This window comes from Thamnophis elegans, chromosome 1, assembly GCF_009769535.1.
Source record: "Thamnophis elegans isolate rThaEle1 chromosome 1, rThaEle1.pri, whole genome shotgun sequence".
In the NCBI taxonomy this organism is placed as follows: domain Eukaryota; kingdom Metazoa; phylum Chordata; class Lepidosauria; order Squamata; family Colubridae; genus Thamnophis; species Thamnophis elegans.
Window position 1 is genome coordinate 95,369,534 of NC_045541.1, and position 26,434 is coordinate 95,395,967.

Below are 26,434 nucleotides of genomic sequence, written 5' to 3' on the forward strand. Positions count from 1 at the left end.
CCATGCCCTCCCTCCCCGTTTCATGGCAGCCGAAGCAACAGTGAAGCAGAGGCTGACACTCCTTGTTTAGGTAATTCTGAGGTGGTTGATAGTTCTGTGAGTGCCTGTCCTTTATAATTTTCCACGTTGCCTTGATGGTTTTTATTCCAGTGACTTTGCCTTCCCTGATCTTAGGCTTAGGAAAAAAAAACTGGTTTCATTGGCAGACTTTTTTTTTTGGGGGGGGGGGGATTTTTATTTTTTTGGTGTTTTCCTAGCACTGTTATAGTTTGTGGGTGTGGGTGGGTGTGTAATGTCCCGCAGTTATCTATGCATTAATAATGATCTAGTAATATTAATAATATCTAGTAATTAGTAATATCTAGTAATAACATCGTCTTGGCCACTCCCACCAGGTCACATGGGTGGCAAGCCACTCCCATCCGGTCACATGGGCAGCAAGCCACTCCACAAAGGAGGCCATGCCCACAGAGTAGGTTCGAACAATTTTTGAAACCCACCCCTGACCCTATCTAAAACTAACTAACTCACTCTCCCTCCCTCCCTCCCTCCCTCCCTCCCTCCCTCTCTCTCTCTCTCTCTCTCTCTCTCTTTCTCTCTTTTTCCCCCCCACCTTTATTATGTAATAATGTTCTGGATTTTAGACTATTTTAGGCCACTCATGAAAGTATTCATTCCAAGAATACGAAGAGGACGGGGACAGACAAATGATAGAAAAGGAAAATAATTAATTGCTTTGCATTTCGATTTACTTCAAGGGGGATAGAGAATTAAATGTTAGGTAAAGAGAGAATGAAATATCTGAAAAACATCAGATAGAGAGGATGTAGAAACTAATAAAGTAGGGTATCCTTGAAAAAGAATTTAGAAGGTATGATTGAAAATACATTAGAAGTATGGCTTCTTTAAAACAGCTTTGACTTTTTTTCAAGTTTCAAACTAAAAAAAATATTAAAGAGGCCCTATATTTGTATCAAAACACCTTTTCCAAAATATTCTGAAAATATTGTTCTTGTAGATCTATTAATGATCAAATATTAACTGGGTGAAGTAACCATATACACAGCTCAAATCTTCTAACAAACCTGTAGCATATGTAAACCATTAGCCACTGATTATCATTTATATCTAATACAAGGGTCATAAACCTTCTCCAGATTTTCTATAATCATCCTAATTTAACCATTTTCTCTCATATGTTTCAGATTTTATAAATATACCATAACTGGGTTGCAAAACCAAACAATCACTAGCAGGTTGAAAAAAGGAATAATGGTAGTCTTGATATGTATGAAAACAATTAAACTGTGCATGCTACATTAAGTTCTGTAAGAGAATTAAGCACATCTTGTCACTTAATTTCTCCAAAAGCCCACCAGCTGTGCTGGTATATGCAAACAAGAACAACCCTTATGTTCTGTTCTCAATTGTTATATTTCAATCTGAGCATAAGAAGTTGGAAATTGTACACTGCTTAGAGCTAGTCTCAGTTCAAACATCTTATGTAAAAACCATCAATCCACCCACCCATCCACATACGTATGTACGTACATACATATGTACATCAGGGTATTTTTGGTGTGTCAGTCTTTGACTGCAGGTGACTACATTGTTTAGTCTCTGTAGTTTTCTTGACAAAGGTTTTGGAAGTGATTTGCTCTTGCCTCTTTCCTAGGGCTGACAGAGAATGACTAGGGCTGACAGATTACTAACTGGTTTCATGCCTACAGCCAGACTGGAATTCACAGTCTCCCAATTTCTTCTCTGGTGCCGTAACCTTTATACCAAATTACCTCTCAAACAACCAGCCAGTACAATATGCTGTATACACAATTACTGTGAAGCACCTATTCACAATGCATGTTCATTGCCAAAAACAGTAGTGGAATCTATATTTTTAAAAGTTATCAAAAGGTTTACATAATTGCTTCTCTTTCTATGTTCAGGCTGTGAATGTAGTTGCTAATATAATATGGCACTGCCTACACATAGGGGACTTCAGGGAAGTTACTAAATCAAGTTTAGAACTGGCAGTTCCCAAGCTGTAATGTCAGTTTTAAAAATAATCCGGCAATCAATCCAATAGTTCAGTGCAATGTAACTAGATGAAAAGGCTATGGATTTGAATGACTTAGGGATATAAGATAGAAATTGAATCTTCACTCAGAGCTTTTCCATACCACAACCTTAAATTGCTGAACTCCTGTGTGTAGGAAGTTATCACCCAGCCCTCTCCCAGAAAAAATGAAATATCCTAGGAAATATTGAAAAGGGAGAATATTTCTCTGGATTTGAAAAAGAAGAAACATGTTTTAAAAGACAGAATAGCTGCCTGCAGCTTCCTGCCCATCCCCCTTTGTCAATGAGCCATTAAAGCCTGAGCTAGTTCACTTTACATAATAAAGAGTTCTCCCCTTCAGATCCAGAGTGATGGGATTAAGGCATGATAATATTGGCCCTTTACCCAACTTGCCACATGGTATCTGAGAACTCAACCAAACCTAGATTCAAAACGCAGCCTAGAGAGTTGCCCCTGCATGGCTCCATGGGAGTCTGACAACCAATCAGAACACAAGCTCAAGATCAAAGGCCAGAGAAGGCATAAAACCAGGAACTCCGCTTCCCTTCTCTTCTCCACCAACATTGAAGCATGTGCTCACCTTTTCTGTTCAGGACTCAAGCCATGGGGTCCTGTCCTCCATTAAACCATCTTTCCAAGCAGCCTCCATGTCTCCAATGTCTTTTTCCCCACTTGGAGCTGAACCCAGAACGTCATTTCTTCCAACATGTGCATAAACCAACTGGAAGTAAAGGCTGCTTAAAAAATCATTTTCTACATTTTATCCTCCTCTGCTTTGGCCATGATGATAGTCTGATTTCCTACTACAGCTGCTGCCTGATGTATTTCCTTTCTTTTTTACCATTCCTGAATCAGTTTTTTTTTTTTTTTTTTAAAAAGCCTTTAATTTCATTATTTTCCCTGTCACTTAGGCTACAAGGAAATTTCACCTGGTTAAAAACAAAACAAAATAGACAGGTACCTATCTTTGCTATTTCACTGTTCTATCAATGCAATTTTTTTTAAATGGTTGTGGAGGGCAGATACAATGATCCGAGAGGACTTTCCTGCCATAGTGCACAAATAATGAATTAGAATTGTTGGCTTACAATGAAATGAAGAGCAGCAGGAAATCAAGCAGACCATTTGAGTCCGAAAACACTTTGCTGTTGTTGTTGTTGTTGTTGTTGTTGGAAAAAGGTGGTTAGAAATTGCCTTCGTGTAGTCTGTGGATGAATGACGAATGGCATAGTGCATTTCTACATTGAGAAGTGGTCAGCAGCTCATGCTCACAATCAGCAAGCTTGTTATGAAGACGAGCCTTCCCTCAGAGGAAAATATGTGCTGTTTTTACAGCTTCAACCTAGTATGCAATTGAAGTGCTTATCTAACTCTGCCATGTTGTAGAATTTCTACTCAGCTTTTGCCAAGGCAGAAATTCTGCCACATTTTAGGGGAGAAAAAAATGAGAACAAACAGTTCAGTGATAATTCATTGAATATGGATTAAACAGAAGAAACTATTGGTAGCCCAGGTTGAGCTCTGTGCTTCATTGGTTGTTTGCTTGCAGGCATCTCATTATCCAAGTAGGTAACATTATCAGTGCTAGTGAAGGTGCTAGTGAAGATGAGGTTTACCCCACAGGGTAGGAAGGCAAGGTTCCCCAGGAAGTAAGGACAAACAACAGCTCAGAGCACCAAAGAGTCCACAATATGGATTGAGCATGGACTAGAAAGCTAGCAAGCATAGGACAGCAAAACTCTCTGTCTTTCCAAGATTTCTCTTCAAATGAAAATTTAGAACTCCCAGTTCTGGAGGGCTATCAGCAGCAAACTACTGGAATTGTTGAGATGGACTTGGGGTTCCTCCCTCCCTCCAGAAGAGCCATTAATGGCAGAAATCTTCCTTTCTGACTATACCCCACCACTTAGTCCTAAGCATAGAAAGGGACACATTCAATAATAGACAGATGTAGACTGTCTCCCTGAGAAACTGTGATGTTCCCGTGGGTCGTCCATGAGGCCAATGTTGAGAAAAGACAGGAGACAAATTTTCTCGGGATGGAGCGACCCCTGTGGGTCGACCATGAGGCCAATGTTGAGAAAAGACAGGAGATGAACTTTCTCGGGATGGAGCGACCCAGATGAGAACCTGAGAGCCCCTTTTATTGAGACAGGACAAAGGCAGGAGGAGCAATAGCATGTGATAAAAAACAGCCTGTAAAAGTACAATTTCTAATCTGCTGCTTCAGGAAAGTTCTTTCTATATATGGTCAAATCCTGGACGTCAATGGTAGGGCACATCTCAGAATGTTATGTTATTCACTATCAGGATGTTATGGCTTTCTCGGAGCCAGTTGTCTCCTGTGTGATTCAGCGTGACCCTGCAGGCCCTAGTATGAACTAGGCCATGGAGGACACACACCTACACAAGGAACCATATTACAACAAGAAACAAAACCAGAAAATATGAATCTAGATGTAAACAAGGGACTCATGATGGGAACACACTAAGATAATTTCTCCTGGCTTGCAGATCAACATGCACTCTTAAATGCCAGCTTTAAAAGCCTTTTCTTTTAGAAAACTGGTAGCTGAAACAATATTTAGTTTATCAACTGAAATTCCTGATGTCCTTCCTGATGACCTTTACTAGTTAGTTCCTTTTTGCTGCTGGAGGTGGAACCCTAAACTCCTTAACCCTTCCTGGAAATTGTTTCCTCTAACAAAGTATTTATCTTGGAGCAGGGAACAGGAAATGAAATATGGTGGGCAGAATTCTATGTGACAGGTGTAATTTTTTTTTTATTCTACCTTGTGTTAGTTACTGACATGGAATGTGCAATGTGATTCATACTGCAAGTACATTGTGTTGTTGACTGCAACCATATTTTTGAAAATGAAAATGCCTCTGCACTGGTATTTATATGTCCATCACTACTATTACTCTGATTTGCTATTCCTATTTACCAAATGTGAATGTGCCAAAAATGGAAATAGGCTCATATAAACAGCACAAAAGCATCTCCAATTTGACATGCACATTAGATGGCCCAAACTATTCATCACCCAACAGGGAATTATCATCACTGAGCTTCAATTCAGTACAAAATACATAGATTACATCCAGCTAAGTGCAGTAAAGAAATGAAACTGTTTCTAATATGGTGGAGACAGCAGGCTATAAATATAAAGATGACTCCAGATTGTGGATAAAGGATGTATAATAGACTTGATATAGAAATGTGCATAGCTAGCAAGTCTTTTTCTTCTTTGTTTTAGAAGATTAAGACCTTTCTGAACTTGTATTTTATATTCTTCAATATTGCAGGATAAATGATTGGGTTCTTTAACAGCAACAAACAAATCCTGAATTCATTTAAAAATATACTCTAGAAATGAAACAAAGGCCTGCATGGAATCTTGGTGCACAATCTGGGGACCCTTCTAAAGTCACAACTTATGCTCGAAAAGCAGGTGGCAGTCTTCTTTAGGAGAACTTTTGTGTTGCACCCTTTCCTGGATCATGAAGCCCTACTCACAGTCACTCTTGCCCTGATCATCTTCCAGTTGGATCACTGCAATGTGCTCTATATGGAGCTATCCTTGAAGAATATTCGGAAGCTACAAATGATACAGAATGCAATGGAATGTTCTGGTGGAAGCCTGGTGGAACCTGGCTTCCAGGTTCAATTCATGGAGTTAGTCATCAACTTTAAAGACCTTTATAGCATAGGAACAGAGTACCTATGCTATATGCTACCCATTTTATCCTGATGGGACTAACCCTTCTCACTCCCTACAATGGAAAGAATCTACTTTGGTTCCTATCTGCCAAAAAAATTCAGTTGGTGGAATCCAGGAGAAGAACCTTTGCTGTTGTGGCCCTGTCCTTTAGCATATTCTCCCCCCAGAGGTGAAATCCATGTCCACACTCCTGGCCTTCTATAAGAGCCTAAAATCTTAGTTCTGCCACTTGGTTTGAGGTTCCAACAGGGGCCTGCTACGTTGGGGGATGGCTGATGGGGTAGAATCAGGGGTTCAGTAGGTTCTGACAGGTTCTGAAGAACCGGTAGCATAAATTTTGAATAGTTCAAAGAATTGGCAAATACCACTCTGGCTGGCCCCAGAATGAGGTGGGGATGGTATTTTGCAGTATCCTTCCCCTGCCAAACCCACCAAGCCACACCCACAGAACTCGTAGTAAAACATTTTGAATTTCACTACTGGTAGAGATGATTCTCACTGCCAGCTTACCCATCACCTTGATTCTTTTTCTTTATTTTTATTCTAATTTCATTTTTTAGCACTTTTTAGTACCCCATCCAGAGTCACTGTATTAGTGAGATAGGGACCATAGAAATTTAATATAACAACAACAACAACAACAACAATAATAATATTTTTTCGCAATGATCCCTCTATCAGTAATCTTTAAAAAAATGAAATTAGGCTACCAAACAGCCAAAGAAGCTGAAAAATATTCGCATTTACTATATATGGATGATTTGAAACTCTATGGAAAGTCAGAAATAGAAATCCAATCATTGACAAACACAGTCCGAGTATTCAGCACCGATATTTCAATGCAGTTTGGCATGGAAAAATGTGCCACTGTATCCATAAAAAGAGGCAAAATCACTGTATGTGAGGGAATTGAAATGCCCAATGGCCAACTAATTAAATGCAACAAAAATGAAGCCTACAAATACTTAGGCATTCTGCAGTTGGATAATATCAAGCATAGAGAAGTAAAAACTATTGTCAGGCGAGAGTACACCAACAGAGTTAGGAAAAATTTGAAATCTAAATTGAATGGTGGAAATACAATCAAGGCAATAAATACCTGAGCAATACCAGTTATAAGATACACAGCTGGTATAGTTAACTGGACACAAGCTGATTTGGACCTTTTGGACCGAAAAACCAGGAAACTAATGACAATGCACTACAGTTTACATCCACGTGGTGATACTGATAGACTCTACCTGCCCCGAAAATCAGGTGACAGAGGATTATTACAAGTGAAGCAAACAGTTGAAGAAAAACATGCACTGGCTGATTATTTAAAAGAAAGTCAAGAACATCTATTAATCGAAGTAAAGAACAAAAATCTACTGAAGGCCCAACAGACGAAACAAGAATACAGTAAACATGTGATAAAATCAAGAATGGAGAGTTGGCAGAACAAAGCACTGCATGGCCAATTTCTGGAAAAAATAAAAGATAAAGTGGACAGTGAACAAATTTGGTTATGGTTAACAACAGGTACATTAAAGAAAGAAACAGAGTCACTAATCCTGGCTGCACAAGAACAAGCTATCCGCACAAATGCCATTAAGGCCAAAATCGAAAAATCCTCTGATGATGCCAAATGCAGACTTTGCAAAGAAGCTGATGAAACTGTTGATCACATACTCAGCTGCTGTAAAAAAATCGCGCAGACGGATTATAAATTGCGGCACAATTCAGTAGCACAAATGATCCATTGGAATTTGTGCAAAAATTATAATATTAAAACAGCAAAAAACTGGTGGGAACATCAGCCTGAAAAAGTCACCGAAAATCAGATGGTCAAGATCTTGTGAGATTTCTGTATACAAACCGACAAAATACTGGCGCATAATACACCAGACATCATGCTGGTTGAGAAAAATAAGGTCACAATCATAGACATCGCAATACCAGGTGATAGCAGAGTCGCCAAGAAGGAACATGAAAAAATAACAAGATACCAGGACTTAAAAATCGAAATCCAATGACTATGGCACAAACCAGCAGTGATAATTCCAGTGGTAATTGGCACACTGGGTGCTATTCCAAAAACACTGGAATTACATTTAAAACAGTTAAAATTGACAAAATCACCATCAGTCAAATGCAAAAAGCCACACTGCTTGGAACTGCACGCATATTACGAAAATACGTTACGACGTCCTAGGCCCCTGGGTGGGGCCCGACTAGTGACCAATGCCAAATCCGGTGAAACAACTGGCCGCTGTGATACAATTGTATATTAATAATAATAATGATGATGCCCCCTCCAAGGAGCTTTACCTTGTCATGGTTGAGGGGCTTGCCCACTCTAATGATCCTAAGGGCTATGCTGAACAGGTACAACCATATCAGACAGGTCTTAGGTGAAATATGGGGAATACAAAAAAAATGAAATTTATGCCAGCTGAACCGCCACCCGGATTAACAAGGGTTCTGTTGGATGCTATGGCTCCTGGCTATTCTGCACAAAATAAGCTACAGGGCTCAGCTCCCTCTGCTAGGCAACCAGGGCATGGAGCTGACAAGCTACTGGAAGAAAAAGCGAAAAAGCGAAAAATCTGGACAAGGGATTTCTATTATGAAAGCTTACTATCAGTCTGAGCCAGCAAAACATGGATTTCAAAAATGAATGTATCAGATTTGGAAGGTGAACCACACGGACTGTGATATCAGTGAACAAAGGCTAATGGACAAATGACGTGTAATTCTAAGCCACAAATTTTTTACTACAGCATTATTAATAGGTATCGAAGAGAAAGCAACTAATGGTCTGAGTATACCAACAAAGAAATGTAACATCAAGAATGATTTGCAGTCTCTAAAGCAAACTGAGGTGGAAAGGGAGGAAGAGGATGCTGAAATGGATGAAGATAAAAAACAAGGAAGCACTGAAGAACAAACACCAACAGATATTGCTCAATTAGCTGAGAAATTAAAGCATCAAATGGAAGGTGCTGAAAGAACATGTTTGCCAAAGCTGAACCAAGTGAATGGGAAAGAATTGAGAAATGTACTAAAAAAGGTCAATGAGGCTGTGCAAACTATTCAAACCACTACATTAGCTGAAACAACCCAGCTGATGTATGCAGCAGCCTTCATAACCAGCAAAGAATTGGGTTTTAAAATACAAAAGCACCAAAGAGGCAAGATGAGGAAGCCTAAATGGAAAATTCAGTTGGAATTGAAAATAAAAAAAAAAAAAATCGTGGAGACTTGAGCAACTTGAACAATCTAAGGCAAGGTCAGCTAAAGAACAACCAGGTCAAAAGCAGCCTGTAAGCAAGATATGATTTGGACAATAAAGAGATTGCGATAGTAATTGAAAAGCTGAAGCAGAGGGTTGTTGCCGTTGCTGAAAAGATTAAAAGATATGAAAACCGAGTAACTCAATTCAAGGAAAACTCACAGTTCAAAGCAAATCAGCACCAGTTTTATAAGAGCTTAGAAAGTGGAGATGGAGTAGCAACAAATGAAAAGCCTGATAAAGAGAAAACTCTGAAATTCTGGAAGAATTTCTGGAAAAACAACAAGAAGCACAACAGAAATGCAAATGGATCAAACAGATTGAGGATTCTATTAAAGTGCATAAAATGGAAGATGTGAAAATAAGAAAAGAAATGGTGCAAAGACAGTCAAGAAAAGTGAAAACTGGAGTGGACCTGGACCAGATGAGTTACATGGCTTCTGGTTAAAGTCACTTACAAGTGTGCACAAAATATTGGCAGCCCAAATGAACTAGATCTTAAAAATACCTGAAAATGATGAATGGATGACAACTGGAAAGACATTTTTGATCCAAAAAGATAAGAAAAAGGAAAGGATGCTGGAAACTATAGTCTAATCACCTGTTTGCCAACAACATACAAGCTCCTTACTGGTATTATTGCAAACCAAATTGATGGATACTTGGAAAGAAATAACTTGCTTCCTGTAGAACAGAAAGGATGCTGCAAAAATTCAATAGGAACAAAGGACCAACTGCTGATTGACAAACTAATCCTAAAGAATTCAAAGAAAAGATGAACCAACCTGTTCATGGCTTGGATAGACTATAAGAAAGCATTTGATTCAGTTCCCCAAGCTGGATCAAGAAATGCCTGAAAATCTTTGGCATCAGCAGCAACATACAAAAATTCATGGAAACTTCAATGAACCTCTGGAAAATGAAGCTTACAGCTAATGAAGAAGTACTGGTTGAAGTTGAAATTAAACGAGGCATTTTCCAGGGCGATTCCCTTTTACTCTTATTTTTTATACTCTCAATGCTACCACTGACAATCATTTTGAAGAAGATGAACTATGGATACGAACTTGCAAAGAAAAGACTGAAAATTTCGCACTTGGTGTACATGGATGATTTAAAACTGTTTGATAAAACAAAAGCTGAACTAAATTTATTAATTGAAAGCACAAAAGAATTTAGCCAAGACATTGGTATAGAGTTTGGAATTGACAAATGTGCAACAATGGCAACCAAAGCAGGCAAGGTCATAGAAGATGATGGAATATAACTTGAGAATGATGAAATGATAAAGGCAGTAAAACCAGAAGAAGGCTACAAATACTTGGGGATTTTAGAGGCCTTCTGACTTACCGGTAATGCATAATAAAGTCAAGGAATTAACATCAGCCAAGTATAGTCGATAAATTCATAAGATATTAAAGTCCAAATTGAGTGGTCATAAAAGCCATAAATACCTGGGCTTTACCTTTTGATTCAATACTCTGCAGGAATAATTGACTGGACCCAGATGGAGTTGGACAATTTGGACAGAAAACCAAGGAAGGTTATGACAATGAATCATGCTTTGCCCCCTAAAAGTGATGTTGACTGATTATATCTACCAAGAGCAGAGGGTGGTAGAGGATTCCTACAAGAAAAACAAACTGTGGAAGAAGAAAAACACAGCTGGAATGATTACATCCAGAAAAGTGAAGAATCAATGATTAAGGAAGTAAATAAAGACGGCCTTTTAAAGACAACTAAGTCAAAAGCTAAATATAAGAAAGAAGTAATTGAGAAGCAAGCTGAAAATTGGAAAAACAAAACTATGCATAGCCAATACTTGAAAAGTATTGAAGGCAAAGCTGACCAAAAGCTATCTTGGAACTGGTTAAGATCAGGAGCACTGAAAAAAGAAACAGAAGGCTTTATTTTGGCAGCTCAAGAACAAGCCTTAGCCACAAACTACATGAAGGCAAAAATTCAACATGTTACCACTAACAGCAAATATCGCCTCTGTAATGAGAAAGATGAGATGGTAGACCACTTGATCAGTAGGTGCAGCAAAATTTCACAAACTGACTACCTACAACGCCATGACCATGTTGCTAAGTTCATTCACTGAAAATTGTGCCAAAAGTTTGGATTGGAGTACAGCAAAAACCACTGGGAACATCAGGTTCAGAAGGTTTTAGAGAATGAGAAAGTCAAGATCTTGTGGGACTTCAGAATTCAGATTGACAGGCACCTGGCCCACAACACATCTGACATAACAATAGTTGAAAAGAAAAAAAAGTATGGTTCATTGACATTGCAATATCTGAAGATGCACGAATTGAAGATAAACAGCAAGAAAAAAATCACAAAGTAACCGGACATGCAAATTGAAGTTGAGCGACTGTAGAAAAAGAAATTGTGTGTTGTCCCAATTGTAATTGGAGCCCTTGGAGCAATACCTAAAGGGCTACCTCACTATTTGGAAATTTTAAATTTATCAGACTTGAACATTCTGATTCTACAAAAAACCACCCTACTTGGAACAGCTTAGATACTCCAACATTACCTTAACAGTTCCTAGGTCCTTGGTTAGGACTCGAGCTGTTGAGCTACTCACCAGCCCCAAAGGCTGTGAATCTCACCAAAGATTAACCACATAATAATAATGCCACACAACACCCTGGACTTAACAGTTTTTTTCTCAAGGCAAGACCAGTCATTAAAATACTATAGATTATCAATATTTCTCAGGAGAAATGCATTCTTTTCTACATTACATTTTAAATTTGTAACAATCATTTTTAAATGCATGGAAAAAGGCATATTAAGCTGCTACTATTTTTTTTAAAAAAATAATCCACAATTACATCAATCTCTAGTAAGGAAACTAGAGAAATTGAATAGATGAATGAAATAATATAACTATGTATTATTTTTAAAAATATACAAGTTAGTTGAATGTGACAATTATGATTAATTTTATTAGTTTTATTTGTATTAGAATGTATGGCACCCAGGTGCCACACTGTACATGCATTGATGTGTTTGTAAAAAAATGAATAACTTATTTAAAAAAGTAAACACTTAATGGTGCTGCCTGAAATTTGTTATAGCAGTATTTTGACCTTGAACATTTCAGATTATATTCTTCCTACCTTTGATCATGCCCATCATTCAGTGTTATTTTATTCAACACAGATATGAAGGATGGAAAAATAACAGTATATAATAATTATTGCAATATTACATTTTAAATCATCCAGTTTTAGTTTCTTGCCTTTAGACTAGTTACGCATCACCCAAGATATATAATTCAATAGAACCATACCTGCTACACTAAGTTAAAAAATAAAAACCTTTAACAACTCTTGAGTGCACTGACGAAATTATATCAGAGCATTTTCCATTTGAAATCCAATATTCTACATTGCCTGCAGTCTCTGAAAGCAACTATTCTACCACTTGGAATTGTACTTAAAATTAGATTCTACACTGACCATACAGTAAATTCATAGGTAATGATAAGTTTTCAAGTATATTGTTCTGCATCTATAACTGTGCATCTTCTCCAGTGGTTTGAATTCTTAAATAAATTCATCACAGAAAGGCTTTAGGTTAGAAGTAGAAACATAGCACCTAATAGCACATCTCTGAAACAATTCTCTCTATACTTATTTGAACTTAAGCTCCCTTTCATTGAATAGGTATCATTTTGGAAAAGGCTACAGATGGAAAGAAAAATAGTTTGGTCCATATTGTAATGGAAATCTGTCCACTTTACATCTATATCTTCTGTGGAATGTGGTAATATCAGTGACAAATTAGAAAAAGCTCATTTAACTGGGCAAAAATAAAATAAAATCCCCAAGCTTTCAGACTCATGCTGGAGTCTATCCTCAGGGAACTTCTCTTTCTCCGAAATAAGATGAGGTAACCTTTACTGACACTTTTTTTTTCTGTGAACACACTGGCACATATTAAAAAAAAATGAAATCCTGATACCTGCTCTGAAAAGTGTACGTGTTTGTGTGTGTGCGTCTGTGTGTGTGTCTGTGTGTGTGTACACATATATACACATGTACACCAGTGGTGGGATTCAAATAATTTAACAACCGGTTCTCTGCCCTAATGACCAGCTGGGTAGGTGGGGCTTGGTGGTCATGTGACTTGGTGGTCATGGCCAACTCAATTGCACTCAGGTCAATGGGCGCTTCACCTTAGCTGTTACAATGTCATAAGGGTTAACAGGAGAGGCAGTTTCTAGAAGCAGGGTAGAAAAAACGCCAGAATGTTTCCTTTCTGCCTTCCTTACAGGATTAACCTTGTGAAGTGGGAAAAAAAACAAAAGGAGATTTCTTCCAATAACCAGTTCTCCTAACTGCTTAGAAAGTTAACAACCTGTTCTCCCGAATAGGTGCGAACCGGCTGAATCCCACCATTGATGTACAAATATATACATATACATTCAATACACACACTATACAGTACAAATCTATGACAGAATCTAGTTGTTCTGCTTTGGATACCACAGTGGCTCTTTCCAGAAGATAACAAAGAAAACCTGTCATGGATTTGTCATGGATTTGTCAATATGGAAATTTTGATAAAATTCAAGTGAGGACTACGGAAAGGACACAGAAAGACTTTGTAACCAATCAACACACTGTGTAATTGAAGATGCTTTTATTTTAGATGTGTTGTGTGTTTGTGTTTTTCTGAAAATAAACATTTTATTAAAAAGAAAAAAGAAAACCTGTCATGGAGATAATGTGTAGCATCCCAGACAATACTTGGACAATCATCACTTGTAAGCTATGTCCTAGATTGAAGGAAGTGAACTTCCAGTAATCTTTTCTGCCATCCTCACCACTATCTCTGCAGCCTTCCTGTCCAAAATAGTAATACATCCAACCACACTGTAATACAATATAACAGGATGCTTTCAATTGTCCCTCTATAAAACTTTAAGGACAGTGGAACGAAGATCTGCTCTTCTCATAATGACACAGAAAATATAGACGATGCTATGCCCACTTCACCTGTGTCTCTCTGTTGAGTGATCAAGCTGACTTGCACATCAGCTGCACATCCAGAAACTTTATACTACTCACCACCTCCACAGTTGAACTATTAATATGCAGAGGTGTATGGCTGTACCTGCCTTTTCTGAAATTGACAATGATGTCTGCTGTTTTTCCTACATTTAAAATCAATCAATTTTTATTGTATCAGTACATCAAACTCTCTATTTCCTCCCGGTAATCACTCTCATTACCATCCTGAAGAAGGTCCACCACTGTTGTATCATTTGCATACTTTACAATATGGTTGGTAGCAAACCTTGCACAACAGTCATGGATCAGCAGAGTGAACAACAGCACAATTAGGACACAGCCCTGAGGAGAACCTGTTCTCAAGAATATGGTGTTAGAAATATTAGTCCCAAGGCACACATACTGGGGCCTATCATTGGGGAAATCAAGAATCCAGTTGCACAAAGGAGTAATGAAGCCTACAAGGCCTGATTTTTCTACTAAATACTGTGGAAATAAATGCTAAATTAAAGACAAACAAAGTTAAATGACACAACATTTTGGAAAGAAAGAGATTCCCCAAGGATTGGGCTTCAGCATGAGTCTAAAAGCTTGGAAGAATAAACTTCTGGTCCCAGTGACTTACTCAGACTGGATCCTACAACATTATCCTGGGACATGTATATTTGCCTTCAGTCACAAAATATATATATATTGGTCAAATTGCATGTATATGCCTCTTCATGGGAAAAATGCATGAAAATTAATCTCAATTTTTCATACTTTGAAAAATTGTAAACCAATGCAAAAATCGAATGAGCTGAATTTAAAAGCAAGAAACCAAAAGTAAAAGATGCATTCATTCCTATTAGTATCTTCTCTATGATTGAACAAACATATGTATAAAATAGATTTACATTGCTTTCTCAGCAAATATTTGTATGAATTTAGGAAATGTATAAATAAAATGTGATGTAACCCTTGTAGAGGCCTTGGGAATTTTTTATAGAAACTTCTTTTTAAAATGTATGCTAGATTGATATTAAAATCCTGAATATTTCACTTCAGTGACCATTATCTCTGAGTTGAGTGTCCATAGAGGGTTGCAGTTTTATTTCTTCAGAGACATTTAATCTACATGTAAAGCTATTTCACAATGGAACAGTCAATAGAAACTGTATAGTTATGTCATTCTACTAAGTCTTTTCACCATGTAATTTACCACTGAGTTACTAACTGCCCTCCGAGGTAGTAATGTAACAATAAAGATCAGATGTGGAACATATTGAAATCTGTCTTCAGGTGCCTGAAGAAATGTTTCATGAACAAAGATTTGGGGATCATCATCATTTTTTTTAAAGGAACACAATTATTAATGATTGCTTTTAAGTAGCCTTCAGTATATTCATTATACACTGCTAAAAGTTATTCTATACACTGCTGAAAAACTTGTTCCTGTCTGTTCGTAACCTTTCATTTGGTGAAATTGGAAGATAGTGAATAACAGTTATTAAACCATGGTAACTCAAATGTGATAACCTGCAGAATGCTGGGAACCATGACTCCCTTGGAAATTTGAGAAAGTTGTAATCACTTCAGTACTACTGTGCCCTTTGACTACACTTCCCATAAACTCATACGTTGCAAAGTGCAAGGGAAGATGAGGAGCTATATACCTTCCCTCTTTCCTGCTTCCCTCTGGCTCCTGCAACCAATTGGATGTGGGCAAGGCAACAATGATTGACTGATTTGGAACCAAGGCATTTCTTAATTATGGTAGTAAGTGAAGGAAAGGTGAAGGAGCAATATAGATTCCTGCTGGCAAGGAAGAGCTTGTTGGATGATACCAATGGTTGACAGGTGAACCCTCTTTTTCACAGAATGGAGACATGTTGGGGACATACTGGAATGGGAAGCATGGCTGCCTCTGCTCCTTTTCCTCCAAGCAAAATGGTAGGCAGTTCCATGGGTCAAACAAAGAGGAGGAGTGCCTTTTCAAAGGCAAAATCAATAAGGAAGCTAGCAGGAAGTTGAAAGTTGTGCCTGCTCCCGTTGCTGAGCCCAATCAGCTGGTGGCAAAACTCTGAATAAGTGTTGGTTGGCTGCTTTGGAACAAATGCTAAAATTTGAAATCTTTTAATAGTGGTTTTGTAGTGACGGAAGGATGAAGAAGTGATTCAGATACCTACATGCAAAGTAGGGCTGGCAGGGCTGCACTCACAGTTCACAGATAAGTTCCCTTCCTTGACATGACAGATGGGTGATGGGGATGCAGTTTTCTTTATTAATCATAGGTCCCTTTGTTTCCCCTCCCCCAGCAAAGTGGCAGGCATATCTGTAGGTCATACAAGGAAAAGGAGGAGTGATTTCCAATGCTTTCTGCCAACTTCTCACAAGCAATGGGGAAGCTACCAGGAATTTGAAAGTTGTTCCCATTCTGCTTTTTTTGCCCATCCATGGTCATTTTGTTTCTCTGTTTAAATAAAAATATGTCTATGAAAGAATGGATCAGCCAGACACAATATAGTTTTCAACTTGCCAAACATCTTTAGAAGCAGAGCTATCAAGTTTTCTACTTGCTTAAAATGTGTAGACCTTTGAAAGGAGCTCCTTTTACATATTTTGTTTTATTCTCTGACTTGTGCTCAATATTTAGCTAATTTAGGGTCAAGCCAAGGTTCATTTTATACATAGTGTGAAACTTTTTCACTGGTTTATTTTCTTTTGCACTCTTTTGTATGTATTAATCACATTTTTAGAATTAGAAATTTCATCCACAATAATAAATAAATCTCTTTTATTTATTTATTTATTTATTTATTTATTTATACATACATACATACATACATACATACATACATACATACATACATACATACATACATACATACATACTTCGGGAGTACTGTAAAACTGGACAGCCGGCTCTCAGCTTCCCCTTCCTTTTTGTTAACCCTAGAGAAAATCTTCCTGAGTTCCCTAAAGGCAAAACTTTCTCCAACTGGCTGTACAGTAAGTCAGGCTTATTCAATGAACTGGACCTATAATATTGCTCCAAAGAGCTTTTTTTTTACTAGGGAGCATAGGCTTTCTATGTGTTTGGCTCAGTTATAGTTTCATTCATCAATTCAGAATATTTCCAATTAGTGGGATAACCAAGAGACATAGCTGGCTATTTGTCTATATCAATTTACCTTTTTCTGAAAGAATCACTAGTATTTGCTAGGTATGACTCATTGGGAAAATCTGCCAGCAGCATTTTGGGAAATGAAAAGATAGTAAACTGGAGTCTGAATCATTGAGAAAATGATTTTAAAGTTATAAAACTTAAATGGATTACCTGTCCATCCCTCTACCTGACTTTTGCCCCATTATTTAGAATGTAGGTTTTTTTTTTAGTTTTGTCTTCTTGTGTTTCTGACTAGAGAGTATATTAAATTAAAAAAAAACTATTTGAATCTATGTCTATAGAGATTCTCAATCATCCAGGTTATGGTTGTCTCAAAAGTACCTTTTCAAAAGGCAATTTGACTTTCTTAGTTTTTTTCCCCCTTGAACATGTTTTGCTTGCCATCCAAAAAGCTTCATCAGTTCTGATGAGATTGGAAGTGAAGAGGGGCATATCACAAATATCACATCTGATCATCTGGTCATTAGAACTCTGTCTGAGAGACACAGGGGATTATTTATGCCATCAGGATCACCTAAATCAAGAGTGCAAATAGCGTGGAATCTTCTTGGAACAGCTGAAAGGACTAAATTGTAGACAGGAGATAGGCACATAGACAAGAAGACACAGTCTAAACAGTGCTTCTGATTACTATGATCCAGAAGAAGGCTGCCAAACACCCAGCCCGTGGGCCGGATACATCACATGCTGGCCATGTCCACGACCAGTTTAGCGAAGGGGGGAAAAAGTCCCAATATGTCACATGACACAGCCATGATGGCATGAGTTTGATACCCCTACTCCAGAAGATTCAGAGAGTGTTGGCATAAGTGTTATGCCAACATTTGAAAAAAGATACCTGTTTTCCTAGGGCTATGTGGCATAATATCTTTTCCATGAATTTTCCCTCCTTGGATATACCATAAGCTTAAAGTTTCTGAAAAATACAGTTATTGAATCTGCAAATATATTCCTTAGGATAATTGCCGAGACAGTTGAAAACACTCATTTGGAAGTCCTTCTCTGGACTGAAATTACATATGGATGCATCCAGCTTCCAAAGAGTTTAACAAAATTGTGGGAAATAAAACACAACCTCGTATATCGTGTGAATTTGGTTCTCAATATATACTTTTACATCTTTGCATATATGAAAGATGGCCTATGAGTGAAATTGGGAGTATAAATAAATTCATTCTGTTTTAAGACAAAGATAAAATAGCAAAATATAATTAGTGACATAGCCTTTTACATTTGCTGCAAAACACTGGGAGAAGAAGGAATGGAAAATTATGTTTCCTCCTCTTCCACACATTATTATAATTTTTATTGTGGCTATTCTAAAACATCTTAGGGATATTTCTTATAATACCTTTGGTAGTTGAATTCATTTCAGTCATCAGAATTGCTGCAGCAATAAGCTTGGGGTGCTTCATCAAACTTATTGCCCACATAAGGAGGGAGTCTGACAACCCCTGCACTGTGTGTGCTGATTTTTTTTTTCCTATAACGCCATCAAGATATTGGTCTTAAATGCCACAGGAGAGAGGTTCTTGTTCTTTTAGTTTTCCCCCCTTCTCCTAATTGTAGTTTTAAATAATAACACTTGCAGTTACCACATTGGTAATTTTCATTCAATGCAACTGTATAGCTCTCTACTCAGAAATAGCCCACCGAGATCAATGGATCTTATTTTTTTAGCTAAATTGGTACAGCATATTATTGTAATGCTGTTTGTGCAATGTGCTTTATTCAGATAGATGGATGGATGGATGGATGGATAGAGGGATGGATGGATAGATAGATAAAGAGATAGTGAGATAGAGAGATAGATCACAGATAGATATACTGTGACAAGGAATGTCTATACGCACCCTGAATATCTATATGTTACAATCTATTTTCAATTAGATATGCACAAATACTGAATTGTATAAATATCTACATTCCAAAGCAGAGTTTACTAGCTCCAAGATCTTTTATCAAGTAGAACAGCTAAAATGAATGCTTCTAATTTAATCTGTGAGTCAATTATATGATCCTTCTGCCACCATGTGGATCACCCTGAACCCATGAAATTCAGATAAAGAATCCCGATTGTACAATTTATGAGTCCCCTGCCCTCTACTTTTTCTGAATTGATTATGGAGTTCTCCCCTCTAAAACACATAATATTCAATTATGCGCTTTCTAAATGTGTTTCCTGTATGCTCAAAATGTGTTGTGTCAGCTTGCCTAATGAATAACATACAGCCATGATGGCGAACCTATGGCACACGTGCCACAGGTGGCACACAGAGCCATTTGTCAGGGCATTCAAGGCGTTACAAATTTCCGATTCGGTGGTAGGGCCATTTTTTCACCCTCTGGAAGCTTCAGGGACCTTCAGGAGGCTTCCCAGAAGGCTCTGGAGGGCAAAAACAGCTCTACGAGTAAACCAGAAGTCATTTCCGCTTTACTCATAGATCTGTTTTTGCCCTCTGGAGCCTTCAGGGAAGCATCCTGAAGGCTCCTGAAGGCTCAGGAGGACAAAAAAAGACCTATGAGCAAACTGGAAGTCACAATTCCAAAACTTCCAGGTTCCCTGTGGGTCCATTTTTCACCTTCTGGAGCCCTCAGGGGCTTCAGGAGGCTTCCCTGAATGCTCCAGAGGGCAAAAATCGGCCCTATGAATAAACCAGAAGACTTCTGGTTTGTCCATAGGTCTGTTTTTCACCCTCCAGAGCCTTCAGGGGCTTCAGGAGGCTTCCCTGAAATCTCCATTGCGCACACAGCATTATGGGTGTGGCACACCTGCGCACAACCCCTCTGCACTCTCTCCGCTTTTGGCATGGGAACCAAAAAAGATTCACCATCACTGACATATAGTAACATAGAAATAGATTATGTTATTGCTAATTGTGTGAGACCCACCAGTCTTGCTTTTACAAGCATAATAATAGCATTCTATCATACTATTGACAAGTTTGAGAGCAAAGCTTCTGAAACATGCCCAAAAATATAAATTAATGCATCAAAGCATGCCTCAAGATGTTTCTGACATAGTGATATATGCTACTCATTTTAGGGCATCTCCCATTGATGGAAGTTTTGTGATCTAAACATATAATGAATGCATAAATAAATAAATACATAGGAGATTCTCAAATTGAATCTCCAAAGGGTTGGTTAGTTTTGTTGGTTAGTCACAACATGATAACCTTCATAAATATATCCAACACTGTATTTACTCAAATGATATTCCCTGATTTATGTGTATGTGTCTATTTTGATGTATTCATACATCTAAACACACACAAACACACTTTCTACAATACACACATACCTTTTACAGTTAGTAAAAATCAGGAGCTTGTTCATGAATCAGTGAGAATTTTGTTGTGTTCCTTTTTTTAAAGAAAACTATTACCAAGTCTGACACCCATTTTTGAATTGAATGGAAAGATGCTGACATTCAAAAATAGAAGAAAGCTAAATTGTTATGCTTGCCAAATCCTATTTGTAAAGGTGGGACATGGAAACACTGATGAAAATAATAGAGGAAAGTCACTTACTGTGGCCTGCTGCTTTTCTGCCTTCTCCGTTGCCTCATTAAGTTGTTTTTGAAAAGTCTCCTGGAGCGATTTCATTTCTTCCCTAGTTTATTGAGGAAACAAAACACAAACTTAATCTCTATTGTCCATTAAAAAATAATGCCTTTGTTTTCTCTTATTTCATGACAAGGCACTTTTAATTACACCAAACCGCTATTGTTTCTGCTTTCCTGAAGTGGCTTACTAATAAAGCTAAATAAAACAACCAGTGCACACACCAATAAGATTCCTAAAGCAAAATTCAGAAATAGGAAATTGCCTGTCTTTGTATCTACTATATAGCCTGCTGTGTGAGATATTGCCACTTGAATAATTCTGGCTGGTCAAAAAAGTGCAATTGCCATAAGCAAAGAAACTCTAAACAATGGTATGTTGAATCAGAATGAGATTATTGTAAGTGGAAACCATTCTGCATTTTATTTTAAAACAAATGAGCAAAAATGCTTGTTAAATGTTAAATGTAATTATTAGTATTTTTGTTTCCAAAGTAAGTCCCCTGGTTACAAAATTACGTTCAGAAACAATCAGTAGAAAAAGACGCGCTCAAACAATCTTGAATTCTTAGAGATACAAAGGCAGATCTCAAGCTTTATTGGTGTTAGGAAATGATGTGGTTTTTCTATGAGTCAAATCACATGCCGATTAAGTTTCTATTACAGAGATCAGATTGGATATACTTGTTTCCAAAGACACATCCACTATAAGGCTACTTCTGCTGACTGATGGCTCACTGCAATTTGGCAGTTCAAATCTCACCAGGCTCAAGGTTGACTCAGCCTTCCATCTCTCCGAGGTGGGTAAAATGAGGACCCAGATTGTTGGGGGCAATTTGCTGACTCTATAAACCACTTAGAGAAGGCTGTAAAAGCTCTGTGAAGCAGTATATAAGTCTAAGTGCTATTGCTATATTACATAACTGAGCATCTGTTCCTATTAAATGCTCACTATGTTTCCAACAGCTTACAAAGTATTCATTTAGTGATTGTTTATTTCCTACTGAAATACCTGCACCAAAATAATTCCAGTGTACTGTAAGATGTAATAGTGTTATCATATTTGGACTTCCTACCCATTCCTACTCAGAACCTATACATAATCATACATACATATTCCCCTCCTAAATATTCTTCACTGTCTATTCCTACAATAATAAATAGGAAAGCTGGATCTTAGAAGGCAATGAAAAAGGAAGAGTGGATGCTAAGTTGGATGTCAAAGAAAAAAAGGGGGGATTCCTGTACAGGGAAGGCTGGATTTGAGTTTGTGGAAACAGGAAGAAAAGAGCTAGATCCTGGGCTAATATGGGGATAATGGAAGGAAAATGGATTGGTGACAGCAAAGGTAGAAGTTTTGTAGAAGTTTCTCAAAACAAACTTAATTGGCTCAATAACACTCCTAAGAACTGGGTATTTTCTCTAAGAAGTGTCACTATAAAGCTAGTCTTGGAGAACTGTGTTAAGTTTCAGTTGGATGACGCTTTAAGCATAGTAGCCTCTCAAAGCTTCTTCACGAAGTGAATGAGACCCTGTCACTTCTGATATGTGACCAAGCTGGTCCATTTCAGTTTGTTTTGGAGCCTTTCTCAGTCTTCTGAGAAATTCTCAATCTTATGAGCCATGGTTAGAATGCAGTACTGCAGGCTAGTGCTGCTGCCAGCTGCCTGCAATTTGGCAGTTCAAATCTCACTAGGCTCAAGGTTGACTCAGCCTTCCATCTTTCTGATGTGGGCAAAATGATGACCCAGATTGTTTGGGGCAACATGCTGACTCTGTAAACTGCTTAGAGGGCTGTAGAAACTCTATGAAGCGGTATATAAGTCTAAGTGCTATTGCTATAGCTTCTTTTAAGGGTTCTTTACACTAGCAAAGAAGACAGAGAACCTTTCATCTTCCAGGCTGGTTGGCTTCAGCAAATGCTCCTGAAAACCCTCCATGGCATGGATCCATGCTTCTTAAGGTCTCACCCTAATGGGACTGGCCCACACCACCATGCTGGCAAAGGGAGCATGCTGAGGATCTCATTAGCCAAGAAGTTTCAGCTGGCAGGCTCCAAGAAGCCTTCTCTGCCATGGCTTCTGCCCTCTGGAACATCTTACTCTCTGGTGAGATTGTCTCTCATCATCCTGATGTTTTGTGAGTGCCTTAAGACCTGGCTATGCCAGAGGGTTTGAAGCAGTGGTGGGATTAAAAAAAATACTACCAGTTTTGTGGGCGTGACTTGATGGGCATGGCATGGCTTGGTGGGCATGGCTTGGTAGGCGTGGCAGGGAAAGAATACTGTAAATCTCCATTCTCACCCCACTCCAGGGGAAGGTTACTGCAAAATTCCCATTTCCCATTCCTCCCTATCAGCTGGGACTTAGGAGGCAGACAATCGATGGTGGCGGGGACAGTCAGAGGTGGTATTTACCGGTTCCCTGAATTACTCAAAATTTCTGCTACCAGTTCTCCAGAACAGGTCAGAACCTGCTGAATACCACCTTTGTCTTGAAGACCCAATGGGGGAGTTTCATACTGGAGGTGGTTGATTAATTAAAACCTAATCCCAACTCCTCACCTGCTATGTGTCCAACTCCCACCTTTCCTGATTTTAATGTTTTGTAATTATCAATGATTGTTGATTTTAGTGTCTTTTTTTGTTTGTTTTAGAGTCATTGGATATGAGAGGGAAGCAAATAAATTTTCTAAAGAAATAAAATAAACTCAGCCTGACCTAGGCTTGGGGAAAAAGCATGAAGTGGAAAAACAAAAGCCTATTTCTTAGAAACTCTTGGAGGCAGTGTAATCAGTGATGAAAATAGGTTAAACAAGAACATGCAAATATGAAAATCTTCCACTAACTGATGATCTTCAGCTTGCACACATCTGCAGTATTTTCTTGGGCAATGGTATTCATCTCTTTACATCAGCCAATGGATGGCATTAGAACCCAGATGCAAAACTATCAAGAATAAGAGATTAGGAGCAGGTACTCTCTCATTTATTTCCATAATTGGGATCAGCAACACAGTCATAAAGTGAGAAGTCATGTGACCTCACTGACTTATGGCAGCAATTGCAACAGTTCCAGTTGCAATTGTCAGGTAAATCCTGCAAGATTGAAAAATCTCACTGTCATGTGATTACCATTTGCAACCTCCTGCTGGCTTCTCCATTGAGTTTACTTGTCAGAAGCTGGCAAATCAGGTCACAAACTCTAATCATGGACTGTTGCCACTGTTATAATTGTGAGCCAGTTGCCAAGTGATGAATCATGAGCATGCATCTGTAACTACACTGCAACAGCTGCAACTACAAGGACTAGTTGCAAATCTTTATTCGGCATCTTTGAAACTTCAATTGGTCACTGAATAAGGCTACCGGTAGAGAGGGGTTCCAAACCCCCAAGTTGTAGCCTGCTACTAGGCCTGTGGCCTATTCGGAATTGGGCCATGCATGCAGCTGATGAGGACATTAAGCTCTTTCTGCCCAAATGGAGACCACACAAACACAACCATCCCTTCTCCTCTGTCTCCACCATCGCTGCCAGTCCATAGAACTACAAAGGTTAGGAACTGCTGTTGTAGAGTCTTAATTTCCACCATGTCTTAATATACAGAAGTGTTGCTAAGGAATCACAATTCTAATAATAACAGAACATTTTGAAAGGAAGAGCTACATATTAAATGTAAAAGCTATCATGTACATTGCCAATTAGGTTCAATGGAATAATTTCAGAGACCTAGTTTTTTTCAATAAATAAAGTGGGGAAATGTTTTTTAGTTGTTTGGGAAAATTTATTGCAGGGTAGAGAAGATAATGCATTGAGGCTCAGATTCTATCTGATAGGTTCCTTTATGCTGATGGATTTACAGTTAGGTTGTTTTAACTATCAAACAGGAACTGGAAATGCGTGTCGATTGTTCTTTGCCTGAATTACAGGGCAATTGTGTGCCTTACTCTTTTGAATTGCTAGGCACATTTTAAAATGTGTGTCTTTTGAAGCAAAAAGGCTCTGAAATCCAGGAATTATTTAAGAAAGTGCTTATATTGGCATTATTTGCTTTATGGTTTTAATTGCATTAGTTTGGAGACTCATAAGATAAGCTGAGGGGAATAGCCAACACTTTAGAAGAGAGACTCAAATTGCAATACTTTGTTGTAAGTCAGACAATACGTTTCATAAATTTTAAATGGATTGAAAATCTTCCCTTATCAATCCTGACACTATTTGAAAAGTGTGCGGAAGCGCAAGTGTGCATAGCATTTTTTTTTTACTTTCCCCAGATGGGGGTTCTTAAAATTTACCTCCTTGCTCTATCTTTTTCTTTTGATATGTTTGATGCCTCAACAGCAGGGGTGAAATGCTACCAGTCCAGATCAGTTCACCTGAACCGGTAATAAAAATTGTACTTGGTCTACTGCAAGTGCTTCAATAACAATTCCATGATTCTGTGTGTTTCTTTCATGTATGCAGAATAGTCAGCAGGTACTAAAAGATGCATTTTGCCACTGTGTAAAAACGGGTTAGCCAAAAATCTATAAGATACACCCCAAAGTATTCAGGGAGCAAAATCTTTGTTGTTCAGTGATTCTAAATATGTGAGAAACAGTGGAAAAGTCTAGAAGGTGTGAAATGTAATGAGCCTGGACTTACTATCTCCTTTCTGTATTAATTGCTTTGAATCAATGTCTACATATAACTCTCACAATTAGAAGTTTTTTTAAAAAAAAACATTACTTCATCTTGGAGCTTATATGTTGAGTCGGTAAACATGGTCTATGGATATTCTTGAATTGAAATATATTTAGAAATTATAAATGTATAGTTGTGATATATTTATCTGGATTTCTTAATAAAAGAAACGGGTTCCTTACTGGGCTCCTCTAAATCCTGTGTCTTATTATAAAATATAGACATTTGCTCTTGCTTTCCTGCTCATTGCTTCATTCTGACCTTTGGCATCTATCAGCTTTAAAAGTTTGAGAAGAACCACTGTAGATTTTATCTGCCAGACAGTGTTAAAAAATATTCATCATAAAATAAACCTGAAGATATGCATTCAAATAAAGTTTCTGATTAGCTTTAACAAATTGAGACTTCAGAGTTGAAGAGTCTTTTTTCTAGTAGGCCTTTGCAAGGAAAATGAAAATATTTTTCCCAAATGGAATAGAGTATATTATAGAAGTAACTTCCCATGCAGAAAATTGGTTCAACAAAAAGATCCAGATCTTGCTTTTTCTTGTTAACTTTACTACTTGCAAGAGGTCTCCCCCTCCACCCCGCTTTTAACTTCAAAACATGAAACTAGTGTTTCAGATCAGATTGTGGATTTTTATGATCCATTTCTTATGTGAATGTCTTGGTTTGCTGACTGGCTTAACAAGGTAAGAATTCATCATTGTTTTCTGTTTATGTGAGAAAATATAATAGTTAGGGCAAATAAATGCTGAATCATACCTTTGTTTCTGGCCTAATTCCAAGAGTTTTTGTACATCGCTTTTTGCTGATGCCTCATCATTTTTCAAAGACTGATAACAAAAAGAAGAAACCAGGTGTTACCAAGGAGATCCCTTAAAATTTTCACCACTAAAATTATTCATTT

General features: G+C 37.9%; 1 protein-coding gene across 1 annotated transcript in view; it reads right to left on the bottom strand.

Moving 5' to 3' along the window:
• LUZP2 (leucine zipper protein 2) overlaps positions 1 to 26,434 on the bottom strand; it is a 372,060-nt gene that overhangs the window by 137,722 nt on the left and 207,904 nt on the right. The window contains 2 exon segments of the mRNA XM_032227123.1: positions 20,812 to 20,893; positions 26,290 to 26,360. Coding sequence (XP_032083014.1) covers positions 20,812 to 20,893; positions 26,290 to 26,360 — 153 coding nt within the window.